A 16,375-nucleotide genomic window follows, 5' to 3' on the forward strand; every position below is an offset into this window, starting at 1 on the left:
ACAGGATAACAGGATACTTATAGAAATATAAGTGGAGTCATTACATCTAACTAAGATGGTGGCATCATACTTTTTATGTTATTTAACTAGTAATTGGTTAATCTATTTGAAATAAATGAAATACAGTATTTATTTGGGAGTGTTCATGGAGACAAGCTTTTAATTCAAAGATGATCCAGTTATAATTGAGCAATAACTCAACTGTAGAAAAACATAACATATCACATTAATGGCATACATGCTCTGACTATGCCAATTATTGTGTTAAAATTCATATTCTTTTATTCATATTCAAGCCAAATTTGCCTTTAATTGGCATTCAAATATTGTAGTATGCTTGAATAATTTGTTAACTGGTAAACACACATTTAGTTAATAGCACTAGATCAAGATAACATAGGAACTTTTATACCACTACAAAGGGCTAGTGAAAAAATATAACTGCCTGCATACATCTAAAAAAATCTTGAACAAATTATATTCTCCAAATTTTCTCTGTGAGCTCTGTCCATATTCAACTCTGTATCTGTTCCAGAGCATTGAGTTTAAATTGCCTCAGGGTAGGGATTGGGTGGGGGGTCAGGGTGGTGGGGGGGGGTGGCGGTGGTGGTTGTGTTTAGATGTCAAACTGTTGGGGTGAAATCAAAGGTAATGGAAAGAAAGAAGACGAAAAAGAAAAACAATCTTTTTAAGCATTGTGAAGGTGATGGATAAGCTAACTTTCTGATATGCCTGGCCATAATGAATGTATAAATTTATGAATGAATAAATGCAGAAGCTTTTGCTTTTCATGAGCTTATTCCATGATAATGCAGCCGCCACTTGGTACTCACTTAGACCGATTACTCATGATGTATTAATAAATGCTTTCCCTCAGATGACCAGCTAATTCTGGCAGATGTCCATGTGCATTTGGCATGAATATAAAGATGCTCTATGTCCACATGACACCTGACTTTTACAGATTACGTCCAGTAACGCCTGTTTGCTTTATTTCCCCAAGCATATTCTGCACATCTATAGACTCTAAACTCTGAAGTCAATATTTCACTTGTAATTTCATCCGAAAAGTTGCATTTTTATACATAATTTGTCTGACTGGTCAGGTCTTTGGAAGCTTGTAGTGCTACTGATGAAGACCAGACAGACACTGGAGTCAGGCTGCAGAACCACTTCAAATAGAATAGCAGATATTTTGAAGAATTACCTCCTCCTCGGCCCACATCTGAGGTAGATTCGGGCTATTTCTGCCCTTTCTGTGGCGTCTCAGCTGAGAGAATGTTATTAATTGTTACATAAACAGCAATTATTGCAATACTGCACTGCAAAGCGGAAAATGATGAATTTCACAGCAAATGTATTCAAATAAATGCATTTTAATGAGTGTGGTGTGCCACTTTGCTGTTACAGATGGGGAGAAAGAGGCAATTCAGAAGAGAAATGTTTAACAGCTGGTATGAGCAGGGATCCTCCATGTTTTAAAAATGTCACTTGTGTTTTTTTATGGTTATAGAGTTGGAACTGCCATAAGACTATATCCATAAAAACTGCTAGCAGTAAGAATCTAGACTGTCCTTGTGGAGTGTCTTTTTGTAGTTCTGTTTATCTGCTGGCTAGAAAATCTCCGGCCCATGCTACAGGATGTGTGTGTGTGTGTGTGTGTGTGTGTGTGTGTGAGGGAGAGAGCTTTGGTGTTGTCTAAAGCATAATGTGAATCCAGAATTAAGCAGATAGATAAGGAATTAAAATTTTTCAAAGATTTCCTTTTGGATCGTCCCTTTTTCTCTTGTCTTACAGTATCCTTCGTTTTTTTTTTTTCCTTTGTCTCGTTCACTCCCTCTACCAACCAAAGGCCAAAAAGAGAGTTGGCTGTCATGAGCACTCTGACCGTATAGTGGTTCAGGGATGAAGAAAGAGGAGAGGAGTGTGTAAGAAAACACACACTTCATGTCCTGGCCAAGAATTAATAGTTCTGCAAACCACAAGATCTTGAAAACGTATCAAGGACTTCCTTAAATGATGTGGTGCTGAGTGAAAAGCAGGAGAGGCCATTGCAATGGAGATGTTTTTAATGTGCGCGTGTGTGTCTGTGAGTGCTCCTAGACACGCCTCGATGCAATCTTCCCTGGCTGGACTTCCCTTGGTCCACAATTGGGGTTAATGCTCTCTTACACACACACACATTTATACATAGATGATACCTAAGTCATGGATGTACGTAATTCCCAAAAAATGGCCAATAGGAGTTTCTTGTTGTTGTTGAGCAAGATTGCTTTCGACCTTGGCTGTTGTTATAAAGCAGTTTGGCATACAGAAACAACAATGCCATGCTAGTTTTGCTGTCTCTGCATGTCTGTCCTCCACCATGAAGTTATGGGATGCAACAGTTCAAGGGAGCTTGTGCAATGTCTGGGTGATCAGCTTTCAAAGCCCTTTCCCAAGAAGACTTTTTTTTTCTCATTTATTGATTTAAAATACTCTAGGTATTATCATACTCATAGCAGTGTGATGACAGAGCATGCAAATGTGTATGTCTTGGGCAAAAGAAGCACTTAAGATGTTTATGCAACTAGACTTGGCTAAGGAAAGAATTCTACACCACCTGAAGCTTCAAATAAAATACATACATGCATGTGCCAATATTCAGATGTGACCACACAGAGACACCAAAACCCACATGCACGCAATCAACTGCATGTCGTAAGAAACCCACACTCACATCTATACACAAATGTACGCACATAGATGTGTACCATGATCTCATTATGATATCATTTAGAGTCGGGATTTAAGATTGTCCCTGAATAGCATCCAGATTTTCAGCAGTGTTGATACTGACCATTAGAACGAATTGACCATGTTGATCCAGATCTCCCACTACACAGGCTGCACAATCTCACTCTCTGACTCCTATACGCAAATACATTATCTCATACAATGTGTATATGTGGGTGTATATGTGATAGAGAAAAGTTTAAGATTAAGATTAAGATTAGTTCTTAATTAAGATGTAGACATGTGGAGCAAATATATGGCAAAGACTGAATCAATCCTCTAGGTATCCTGTTTATCTGATCTCACTAGACATTCTTGGGAATACTTTAAACCATGCAAATATATAACCTCGCAAATTACAATATCACTAGCCTCGAGTGTACTGTGGTGCTATTTATCATATAAATTTACACTCACTTCTACTTTAGCAGGAACACCAATACACCTGCAGCAGCACGATGCATAAAATCAAACAGATAAAGGTCAAGAGGCACAGTTCACGTTCACGTCAAACGTCAGAATGAGGAAGAAATGTGATCTCAGTGACTTTGACTGTGGCATGGTTGTTGGTGCCAGATGAGTTGGTTTGAGTATTTCAGAAACTGCTGATCTGCTGAGATTTTCAACCGCAGTAGTCTCTAGAGTTTACACAGAATGTTGCAAAAAAAAAAAACACCTGATCTTTTTCCAACCTCCAACTGTCCAGTTTTGGTGAGCCTGTGCCCACTGTAACCTCAGATTCCTGTTCTTGGCTGATAGTTGTGGAACCCATCGTTATCTTCTGCTGTTGTAGCCCATTCGCCGTAAGGTTCATAACATGGTGTTGTCCTTGGTGAGATGTTTTTCTATATAATTAAAGAGTAATTATTTACGATCGCCTTCCTCAAACCAGTCTGGCTATTTCTTCTCTGACCTCTTTCAATAGCAAGGCATTTCCACTCACAGAATTGCCGCTCACTGAATGTTTATTTGTTTTTCACGCCATTCTGTATAAACAGTTTCTGAAATACTCTATTCTGAAAAACCAGCCCGTCTGGCACCAGCAACCATGCCACAGTCAAAGTCACTGAGATCACAATTTTTTCCCATTTTAGTGTTTGATGCAAACATTAGCCGAAGTTCTTGACCTGTATCTGCATGATTTTATGCATTGTGCTGCTGCTACACGATTGGCTGATTGGATAATTGCATGAACGAGCAGATGTACAGGTGTTCCTAATAAAGTGACCAGTGAGTGTACTTGGGTATTTGTATGCCTATTCAGTCTGCACTGATGTTTAGCCCTGTGAGCCACGATGACTCATGACCTTGGCTGTAGAAATAAATACAAAGTTGAAAAAAGGGGCAGAGACTGAAGCGATTTTATAATTTGACTAAGGCATGCAAGGTACATTTTGGGAAATGTTTTAGAAGCCAATTTTATCTGCATTTGAGAACCTATTACCATGACTCACACATTCTCATATAGCTCAAGATAAAAACCAAGTAATCATGTCAATGCATCAGCTTTTCTAATAAACTGAATTGTCACAGTGCTAATTTCTTGGAATGTGCATGGACTACTCATGCACAGATTGCTCTTAATCTCACATGATGTACTAGCAAGATTTTTTGCTTGCAAGCAAGAGGGTAACCAACACGGTTATTTCTGTAATTTATTTCATATGAATATATCTCATTGTATGTAAAAATTGTATACTTAATGTTGACAAACTGACAGTAAGCGTGAGGCTAGGTGAATATATAAACAGCTTTGACCTAATATTTAATTTTAATATTAATATATATATTAATATAAATTAGTTTCTTGTACAATATCTGTGGAACTGAGTGGTTTGTTTCTGGTCTCTTTCTTAAACTCACAGGAAGATGCTCATATTTTGTTAGAATCTCTCTCTCTCTCTCTCTCTCTCTCTCTCTCTATATATATATATATATATATATATATATATATATATATATATATAAAATATAAATTACCAATGCTGTTCATTTTTGACAAATGGTTTAACAAAATCTACTACAGGTGGACGGATGGTTAAATCAAAATACTAAATCCTACCTTAACCAACGTTCTTACAAGAAAAAAAAAGATTGATTTTGACTATGCCCCTATCATTACTGCAACCTTCTGCCTGGACTATGTTTTATATAATAAACATAAGCTTCTTATCCTTATTAATAATTATAATTACTAGCTGATTATATTCATTTTTTGTTGTGCTATATTTTTATATTCCAGTGTGTCTCTGAGATCATAGGGTGATATAAATAATGGCATTTAATAAGAGGAAAGAATTCTCATAAGGCGTAACAATCAAGTTTCACTCTTAGCTATATATATATATATGTATAGAGAGAGAGAGAGAGAGAGAGAGAGAGAGCTAAGAGTGAAACCTGATTGTTAGGCCTTATGAGAATTCTTTTCTTATTAAAAAGAACAAGCACTTTTTTCCCCCTTACCATTGACAGTGATATTCAATGCCACATTAAGTCCAATGTAGGAGTAGCAGAGACAGCAAATGCTGGACTCAAAGTTCCAGCATGCATTGCAGCTATATGACGCAGTTATGGCAGAGACATGGCTTGGCTAGTTCGCAATCTGCAAGATGAAAAGCATGATGGAGTTGAGGGTGGTATTAGCATGAAAGTTAAGGTTTTGGAACGTTCCATGTTTGAGCAGAGTGTACAGATGAGGAGGTGAGAGAGATGGACAGACTGAAAGACTAAAGCGCTGCCGCATCGCGCTCTTTAGGTAGAGATGAATTCCCACTGGTGCCACTATTAGCATGCAGTCGAAACGGAATTTTGTGTTAGCGTGAGTGAAAATAGCCCAACTTGTTTCTGAAAGAAGTAGAAACCAAGAAATTCAGAAATGACTCGTAAATCTTTTGCATGATTGAAGGTCATATATACTGTAGATTATAAATATTGGCATGCAAGTCATTCAGTGTGTATATTCCTTATAGTGTGTTTAAGCTGAACGGAAAAATATTGTGTCTGTAAAACTGCAATTGTAGTTTTTCTGACTGGTTATTGTGCACACTGGGTGTATTTTCTAAAGAGGCCCACATGCAGTGTAGTATGACAGATTAAAAAATTAGACTGGGCAGACATGAGTGATTTCCTGCTGAACTGCGGACAAATTCTTCATAAGTTATGGCTTGCCAACTGACTGCGGATTACCCGTGTCATTGGCAGCAAAAGATGGCAGCAGATAGATAGGCAGAGAGAGAGAGAGTGACAGACTAAGATACTGTTCTCTATCATGAACCTGGGCCACTGCCAGAAGAGCAATATGAGATGAATAGTTTTCCATCTTAAGCTGAGTAGGTCTTTGCTCTCCTGTAATACTCCTGTAATGGGCTTTACCTCAGCAAGCATGCATGCCCCCTATCTCTCATTATTTCAGATCCAGTCTCTCTCTTTCTGTCTTAGATGTACTGGTAACTGTATGCCTGTGGTAGCAGAAATAAAGGGTGCATTCTTTCTGAAGCTGATAGCATGTGCTAAAAGCAGCTAATTAAAATTCTGGGAATCATGTGTCATTTTACTAGATTTACTATCTGCTTAGACATTTGAGCAATGGTTTTGTACAGCCTCAACTGTAAATTAGTATTTCAGATACTCTTATAGAAGATTTGGAAAGCTCTTTGAATTATTTAAATTGATTTATTTTTCTTTAAATATATGTGGAAATATCTGGGTCATGGGTAATATGGGTTATGGGTAATATGGCGTATGTTTGTGTGTATCCTACAGTTCATTAAAAGACTCCTAGTGATTTATTTATGGCACCATTAGACATATTCCCCTCTACAATATTCTCATTTCACTACTGAAGACATTCTGATTCTGTTTTTTTTTCAGTTAAAGTTCAGTTAATATCACTGTTCAGTACATTCATTTTTTCCCTATATTTTCTGATGTTTTTGATTGTTTCACTCAGGTTGATGCTCTGAGGCTGCGTCTTGAGGAAAAAGAGTCCTTCCTGAATAAAAAGAGCAAGCAGCTTCAGGATATAACAGACGAGAAAGGCACTCTGACTGGGGAAATACATGACTTAAAGGACATGCTGGAGGTGAAAGAGCGCAAGATCATTGTGCTGCAGAAGAAGGTTAGTACCAAAATGCCTGCGCTGAACACCAGTAAAAGAAAACCGTGTTTACAGTTGAAAAGAAAACGACAATGATGACCTTGGAGACAATCATGACAATGGAAATTAAGGTACATGAACAATGGTGTCACTGGTGACAATATTGCAGATGCCGGAAGTATGATTTTAGTACAGCATGTGACGATTGCAAATATCATAATGCTGTTGTTGAAAAAATGATGGCAAAGATTATGTTTAGAGTGATGGTGGCTGTACTGATGTCAGTTTATTATTACTTCCCTTAAGTTCTCTTGCCATGCACAAACCGGCTTAATTTCACTGTAATTTCTTTAAACAAAACACTTCATTAAACTACAAAAGCAGGACTGACAGAAAGCACTCCATTCTCTAATTCCATAAAACTTTTCTTTCCACAATTGCACTAGCGAGTTGTTTTTTGCGTTGGTTTTGGCTGCCCCCCTGGCTCCGCTGCCCTGTTCCTGTCTGGGATTGTCCCAAGCTGTTGTGGGCTTTTATTCGGTTTGGACCCTCCAAAGCCCAGATTGCTTTTGGCTCATGTTTCTCTGTTCTGAGTCTGACCCAGGTTGCCCTGCACTCGTTCCTGTTTGCTTTGGGTTCTGTTTGCTCGTTAGCTGTCCTGGGTTTTGGCCTGGGTCATCTATGGCCTTACTTACCCTGTCCTCTGGTCTGGGCCATGCTAGATTTGGACCAGCTTCCTGCAGCCTTGGCCTGGCTGTAAAATGGGATGGGTTTGGATGCCATTTTGACCTAGAGTAGTCTATTGTGTCGAAGAAATGTCTATTTCAATTATCTTAGTCAAGGCATAGATGATACACATGAGTTTAACTGTGTTGTTGGTTGGATTACATTACGGGGCATCAGGGGCAATGTACTCGAGGGATGTCCGTTTACCCTTAAATGGATTAACCTGCTGTCTCTGTGATTCAATTACAGGGTTTGATTAAAAGGGCAAAGCCTGGTAAGATTTAATGAGCACAGACACTGACCTCTGAAATCGGCCTGCATTCAAGGATGTGTGTATGTGTGTTTAAATTTCTTGTGTTCTCCCTCATGACCCTAATGACTGTTATAAGGTTAACTATTCTTACTGAGTTAGAACTACCTGCAGGGAAGTACCTATTGCTCCCCTGATTTAGACACAATCAACCCTCCCAACAAAACACACACACACACACACACACACACACATTAGTTTCTCCCTGTTTTGTCTTTCACTCCCCTAATCCTATTCTATTTCTCATTCCTGCAATTATCTCTCCTCTTGTCTGTTCTGTCCCTGTTCTCTTTTACTAATTAACTGAATTAAAAGTGCAGTTCATCCACAACTCCTGTTAAGATTTATCTCCAGTTCTCTTTGAAGCCTCTTTGTAGATCAGTACATTACTCCCGTGGCCTCAATTAATACTGTACACTCTCTGTAATAGCATTGCCATTTGAATGACAGATTTCAGGTCAGAGAGTCCAACAGTTTTGGCAAAGCATCCAACTTGGCTGTTATTAGATCGGCAGGTCCCAGGTCAGCAATCTCTCCAAGGCCAGCCCATTATGGCGACCTTTAAAGCTTTTTCATGTATAGTCACTTACTCACCTGAGTAGTCCCTAGAGTCTCACCTCAGCTCATAGCAGGGTGCTAACAAGCTCCACTGATTGTAGATTATTTATGAGGTATGAATTGGAATGGGAGCACTATTTGGATATGGTATTGTATATCTAATGTACTTGATTCAGCTTGTTTTTCTTTTGAGGTGTGGGACTTTTTAAACAGGAAATTTGGATATTTTGACTGGACAGAATAAGAAATCTGAAAGCACAGGCCTCGTAAAACAAGCGTCAGTGTTCGTACCAATATTTCACACACACACACACACACACACACACACACACACACACACACACACACACATATATATCTTTTTTCAATTTGTATTTCCCCTCCATTGCTTCTTGTAGTAGGACTTTTTTGTCAGAATGAACATAACTCAGTTTGCACAATCATTGCACATCCAGCTAAAACACTGCAGCCATAATGCTTAGCCTAACTTTCCTCCACTAACTTATAGCAAGGTTCCAAAACAGAATTATAAAAGATTGAGAATAATTCTTGCTCGTAGGATGAATATTTCACCTGTGTTTCAGTAAATATTTCAGATGCTGCATTCAGTTGATTTGATTTGTTTTCCATACATTCATTTCCATGGATTCTTAGAGAGCCTGAAACAAATAATTCTTAAAATTGGATCTCTTTTGTCTATGAAGAGAAAACGAGATACAAGATGGACTGGTCAGTGCTTGGACTGGGAAACTTGTCAGAACAAAGGGCTTTACAGTTTCTCTTCAACAGAGACGAAGTAGAGAGACTGGTGGTATCGGCTTGGCATCGGGCCGCATCACAACACCAAGTTGTCAATTATTTTCCCATAAAAATATGCCTCGGTGCATTTCATTCCTTACCTAGGACAGCTTCCCGTAAGTTTGCTCTCTCTGGCCACCAAAATGGCAGTTATACCATTTAATAGTTCCTCACAAATTGGTCCATTTAAAGGCCACAGAAGCTGTTTAAAATAGCAAATTCAGAAACTACTATGTGATTCAAATCATTTAATCGATTTAATGGTATTCTCTCACTCATGCTATGGTTTGTAGCCTTTTGCATTTCTATCTGGTAGTTTGTGCAGAGGTCCAAGATGATGTTTTATTTCCATGATCTGCATTATGCAGACTAGGATGCTGGATCTGTGTATGTTGTGGAAAATCATATAATGTTTCAAGTCTGGTATCATGTGTTAAACTTCACTCTTATTGTTATATCAAACAATTTTGGCATTTTTTTCTGCAGTTACAATTGGCATCTCAAACAAATGTGCTTGCCCAGAGGTTCAATTAACTAGGATAAAAAGCAGCAACAAACATAATTTCACTCGAAAGTATGACAAGCTAATTATGCATGTGTATTAATAAAGATTATGGAAAATAAGTGAAAACTTGAATTCCTAGGAGGGATACATTTATCTTCTGCTGATAATGTCTGTGGTGATGAAGCATATTATGTTTTCTCCCTCGACAAAATGTCAGAAACATTTTCATTTATACATTTTTCGCATTTATGAAGACATTATTTCAGTCTGGCTAGCGTCTTCATTCTCACCTGATGAAGTGTTTAAATGCGAGGTAAGCGCTAGAGTTACATAGCCATACAAATTTCTGAGATATCCCAATTATCATCATTATAACAATTACAAACTCTGATTAGATTAAAGATTAGAATTTTTCACTCAGTTTTTAAAATTGTAAAAATGTTGTGCTTTATTTTATTTTTCCTCTTGTTCTCTATTAAATGCTATTATTCAATGTCTACTAAAATAAATTATCATTGCATTGAGTTTTTTCACATTTTTTAATGCAACACAACTAGTTTGCTCTCAGATTGTTAGCAATATATTGTGATACATATTATGTGTTGTAGAAATGCCTTTAAGTTTCATAATATGATATATGATATAATATCATATTTTTTCCCCATATTGTCCACCCTTACTGTGCTGTATTTTGCTCAGTTTAGTCACTCTTTCTACATTCTTTCTTATTCCTTATTCTGGAAAGATTGTCCAGCAAGCTAAATAATATGCCAAGTAAAAATAGTTCCTACCAACAGACATACCACGTCCTCACTTGCTTGTGTAGTGTAGTAGATGGTGTGATTTGAAAAGCCGAACGTGCCACAGCAATCGGAGCATGTTACATTTAAACAAACATATCAAGTGAAAAGTTTTCTTTTATAAAAGTTGATGAAGAGTGTAGATCTCTGGTTGTAGAATGATTAAAGAAAAGGGAAAAAAAGCTGTTGACAGTTACAGTATATCAACAGCCTCCTAAACCTGCGTGTTTGTCAGGCAGCTGTGAATAAAAAAGGAAGAGTAATATGTAATCTGCTTGTCCTGGGTGCTCAGGCTGGCTATTTGTCCACCCTTGGTTGTAACTGGCATCAAGAATATGATCAAGATTGAGGGAAAAAAACACTCATGCATAAACTTGACATAAAGCTTATTTGACAAAAGTCAGTATGTCTCACATAAATAGAACAAATAGAACAAATATTGCATGTGTTTGATTTTTTAAATTAAAATTATTTTTAAACATATATAAATGTTTCAGAGCTATGAAAAACAATCTCATACAGTATGGTAAGAATTAATGAACATTACTGTAACCAGTAACTTGTGTCTATAATGATAATAATAAGCATAAAGAAAATCACTAAAACATACTAATATCCTACTTATATATAAAAAAAAAAAGAAATAAAATCTCTTTGACTAAAAATGTACTTTTTAATTGATAAGGTAGATCATTCTAGGGATCATCCTACAATGCTTGAAATTCTTTATATATTGTAATAAACAATATATAAAGATATGTAATAAACAATTTGTATGATAACTGCAACATGCATAGTTTTTCATATTTGTTTCCTGTACCCTGATTTGTCTCTACACTATTAAGAGGTGGACTCATCATACATATGATCTGCCATTTTATACCTATGTGAATGTCTGCTATAGACAATATTATACTGAACAAAACCTGATTGGTATTAATTAAAATTAATTAATGATAAGACTCGAAATAATGGACAGAATGTTAACTGTAGCCTTTAACTGCTTATACAGCCCGAGACATACACTATAGATTTAACAGTTAATCTTTTAAACACATTTGTTAGTTCAGCCGTAATATGTATCCCCTTGGTCAAAATGCTGGACAAAGAAAATGAAGAAAGAATGAAACACCACCTGACGTTGGAAGTCAAACTTTCTCAATGGAAACGGATGAGTAATGAGGGTGACACAGATCTATTCAGACAAGCAAATCGCAGATCCAATAAGAAACGATGTGAGAAGCAATGTGGAATAAAACGAAAAATAAAATAACACATTTGAAAAGTGAATAAGTGACCCAGCTCTCTAACTGAAAATGCTGTAGATTCAGTTCCTGCTGTGTTAATCCAGGGTTTAGGAGCACCGTAAATGTGTGGTGGCCTGGGAAAACCCTTCACATGCTGAAATTTAGATATTTTCAAATTACATGTAGTTTGCAAGGTTTTGGACGTATTTTTCTGAATATATTTTTATTCAGATTTTATAACAAATAAACAGAACAAGAACAAACAAAAGCCTATGAGACGCACATAATAAAATCAATAACCTTAGACGAAGATTCCACAGTGGTAGCTCTTGCATGATGTAGCCTGGCAGTGGCTCTTTCCAGCAAAAGAAGATCTGCAAAGAAACTTAAAAAGACTGACTTCAGAGAAGGTATAGGCTCAATAAGAAATTGAAGAACTGCCTTTTTAACAGGAGTTAGCCAAGTGTAAGCCAGTAGTATTGTCTTATGGAGCAGGTTTAGACTGAATGATGAGTCATTTCCGAGCAAGAACAATATGGAGAAATGGTGAACATCATATTCTAGAAAAGAGGAGAACAGGTCTGCAGTGATTTGACTGGGCCAGACTGCCAGAATACATGGAAATCAATGGTACCAATAACATTTAAGGAACATTTAGGACGCAAATGATCAGAAGTTTCATTTGGAATGAGCAATGGGAAGTTATATAAAAACTGTATACAAATTTATTATGAATCATCTGGTGTACAAAATACTTTGTGCCAATACATTTTTCAAAAGAATATCCCAGTCTAAATTCTCCATCCCCAGCTTCATACAAATGCTGAGTTTTAGACATCTTTAAGCAGATCGATTGTTTTAACTGCTGTCTTCTTACTCAATGGGATCTGTGCAGGAAAAGAGCCTAAAAAAAAAAAAAAAATTAAAAGGCTTAATGGAGTTAAAGATCAAATTCATTTTGAACAGAGCTGGTCTGTAAAATTATGAAAATGAGTTTTTTTTATTTATTATTACTATATAAGACTGCCCTCTTCTATTCACACTGCAGATTTTCAGTACACTTCAAATTGTAATTGCAAAACGTTGATTTTGTGTCCCACAATCATTTTTCTCTTCATTTGAATGCATGTTTATTACCATTATCTTGGTAAAAAAAAAAAGATCTATCCAATGCCAAGTTGTTACATTTTGTCCTGGTACTCAAAGGAATCCATGATTGAGCCATCATTATATTTTACAGTGGGTATGGAGTCTTTTATTTATATTCAGTTTCCTCTTTACACCAAACCATTTGTTTTTTTTTTGTGTGTGTTGAAAGCTTTTTTGTTTTCTCCATGGTGATACAAAAATTATTTCATGAGAAAATACTATTATTTTATGAGAAAGTTCTATAAAGAATCATTGTTTTTGTTAGTGGGAGGTTAGGTAGTTATTTTTTATAAGACTCACATGACTAATTTGAAAATAGGAAAATAGCTTATTTCATGTCGTATGTACAGTACATTATTAATTTCTTTAATCATATACATGATTATATTTTAATAATTAATTTACATTTCTATTTGGTTTAAAAATTTAAAGAAAATGTGAGATTGTGCTTAAGTATGCAAATGTATAAATAAGCATGATAAAATACATGTATAAATATGTTTAAATATAAACATAATTTGTGCCAAAATGTTTCAAAATGTGATATGACATGCTATATCACATGCTTATTGTTGCTAATTGCTCTCTGCCATTACAGTTATGTAATGTTTGCGTGCGATGTTATCTTTCTTATAATTATCCATTTACATTATTTTTGTATGTCAAACATGTGATATTAATGTAATGAAAGCTCAAAATATCATGAACATGCAATATGACACTAGAACGTTTTATAAATGTAAATGTTATGACACATTATAACAGGTTAAGATACAACAGTCTCAAGTTACAATAACAGCTGCCCAATTACTGCAACATACTCATTATATGTATATTTATAGTTGTTTTTTTAGTTTCTAAAACCTTTTTTTAGCCATTTAACACCATGACAGACAATTTAAACATTAAATCCATGTTTGTATTAAGCCCCCTTTAACTTATAATACTTAATGACAGACACATGACACAAGAATGACTTTTTCTGTCTAGTTAAAGTAAAGCAAACTCCCTTTTAACCTAACAATAAGACACCCTTTAATCTTAACACTGTGATGATATGATAATTTCCCTAAAGCTAAAATAGAACCAGGCCCTTTTATGCATCATGAATAATTCATATTCATAATTCATATTTGTTTTTTTGATGCATTTGCTTGATGATTAGGGAGAAATTACTAACACTATCTAACACTATGGTAATATATATATATATATATATATATATATATATATATATATATATATATACATATATATAAAATTACCCAACAGTATTTATATATATATATATATATATATATATATATATTTAGAATATTTGGTAATATTTAGAGACGAAAATGAGCTCAGGAGCCTCGGGATATACTAATCTCATAAATAAGAACCATTTATCTAATATTTCTTATTATGAGATCATTATAAATCAAGTATAATATTATTCAGCCTGTTTTATATGCATTATACTTTTCAAGCTTTATATTTTCTTATTCTATTGACAGATTTTGCTTCTTTCTAGAAGTAATTATTGCTTAATTCTTTTTACCAGAGGCCAAAAAAAAAAAAAAGGAGTTTCTGCCTGTTTTGGGGTGCCCATGTTTAGCGTTGCATTTATTTGTGATGTCACACTCCACAGTAGTTTTTAATGGCACATATGAAAGGAGACAGTCAGGGCTTTAAGAATTTGCAGTTTTCCATAAGTATTTTTTTTTTACCTAGCTTACTAGGTTTAAATGTTACAATTTTTATTGTGACAGTTGTGTATGGTGTTTTACTATCAAAACAGCTTTAGTTGTGCTGTCTGTTTTATCTCTGTAGCAATGTTATTGTGGAGAGGTGTGAATTGTTTGCCCAGCAAGGGGCTCACACTCCTCCCCTTTCCCATCGCCCTGCTCACCAGCAGCTAAACACAGAGTCATGATACTCTACACACAGAAACCCAACAGTGTTCTGACTAATCTTCTAACAGATGTGTGGTGATACAATAATTAATTTGTTTATACTGATTGAAAATGTCCATTAAGTCGATTTCCATTCCACCAGCAAAATGGAACACCAGCGTACTGTGGCAAAGGTTACGAGGAACATTAGAAACATTATCTGCCAATAGAATATGACGATTTCAATTAGTAAATTGGAATTAGTAAAAGTGTCTAGAAGTGGTTTAATAATCATATATTTGACATAAAACTTCAATAACAACTGTTGTGACTAAATAAAACATTGAACATTATGATATATTATGTCAATGTATATGACAGCATCATAAAGGGACTGTTATGGCATCGTTTCATGTCTGTGATTTTTAAATGTCAGGTGTTAGAATTGGAATAAAGTGTGTGTAATAGAGAGCGATTAACACAAATTAGAATGTGGCGTAACATTAAATGTTCTAAAACTTATTATAACAATTACTGCTAATGGTAACATAACACCGTTATATTAACGAACATCTGTTCTGACAACGTATGACATAATGCATGACACGTTTATGACGTGGCTATGTTCGTGTCATGACACAGGGTTCAATTAAAGTGTTACCAGTTGGTTTTGTCATACTTTATTACGTTGCTCACTTTTCCGCTGTGAAACTGTGAGCCTGTGCTGCCCTGTTTATCAGAGGTCTGTGATATTGGAACAAACTTTTTCCATCACAGAAATTTGTTGTTTTAAATCCACAGGCATATTTTTATAAGCTTTCTCTCTCTCTCTCTCTCTCTCTCTCTGTCTCTCTCTCTCTCTCTCTCACACACACACATACACACATGGGAGATGTGTTTAGATCACACTGACGATGTGTGGTTGGTGGTTGGTTTCCTGGTGGCTAGCTGGCGTACCCTCCAGACACAGTTGTTTTTGGCTCTCTAACAAAAACACCCTGCTCCCTTATTGCTTTCTCCATATTTAATACACTCCATGTTATATATACATATATATATTTCATATATTATATAAATATATTTCCTCTCCATCCATATTTTATGTTAACATTAAATTTAATTTAAAAATAAAAAAAACTTCTGACATCTGTGCATTCTTTTCCATATCTTCCTCCCTGCTCGGTTAGCGCTCTATCTCTCCCTACATTATCTCTATGTCTCTCGCTCTCGCAGATCTAATGCAGATCCAAATGGACTTCCAACAATTGATAACCAGCCTGATAATAGATCACTTACAAGTTGGGCCTAACTGCCAGCCACTCACTCAATCATTGATGACTTATCAATGATTACCAGATGGCAATTGGTCATAGGCCTGAGCGTGGGTCCCTGGGGGATCCCCCTGATGAAGGACGGTCCCCTTTTTTTTTCCCATAATACTTCCCAGATGAGAAGGACTGGAGCCAGGCAGCCCCGTAGCTGATGAGAATTCTATGCATCAAGGGGGACCAGTGCGTGGCGGAAGATTTGTAGC

The 16,375-nt window shown here is 36.0% G+C and overlaps 1 protein-coding gene across 4 annotated transcripts in view; it reads left to right on the top strand.

Annotated features, from left to right (window-relative positions):
- LOC113533440 (ERC protein 2) overlaps positions 1 to 16,375 on the top strand; it is a 213,545-nt gene that overhangs the window by 48,514 nt on the left and 148,656 nt on the right. For all 4 annotated transcript variants that reach the window (XM_053236366.1, XM_053236363.1, XM_053236365.1 and 1 more), the window contains one exon: positions 6,725 to 6,892. In XM_053236366.1, coding sequence (XP_053092341.1) covers positions 6,725 to 6,892 — 168 coding nt within the window. The remainder of the gene's footprint in view (positions 1 to 6,724; positions 6,893 to 16,375) is intronic.

This window comes from Pangasianodon hypophthalmus, chromosome 8 (assembly GCF_027358585.1).
Source record: "Pangasianodon hypophthalmus isolate fPanHyp1 chromosome 8, fPanHyp1.pri, whole genome shotgun sequence".
Lineage (NCBI taxonomy): Eukaryota > Metazoa > Chordata > Actinopteri > Siluriformes > Pangasiidae > Pangasianodon > Pangasianodon hypophthalmus.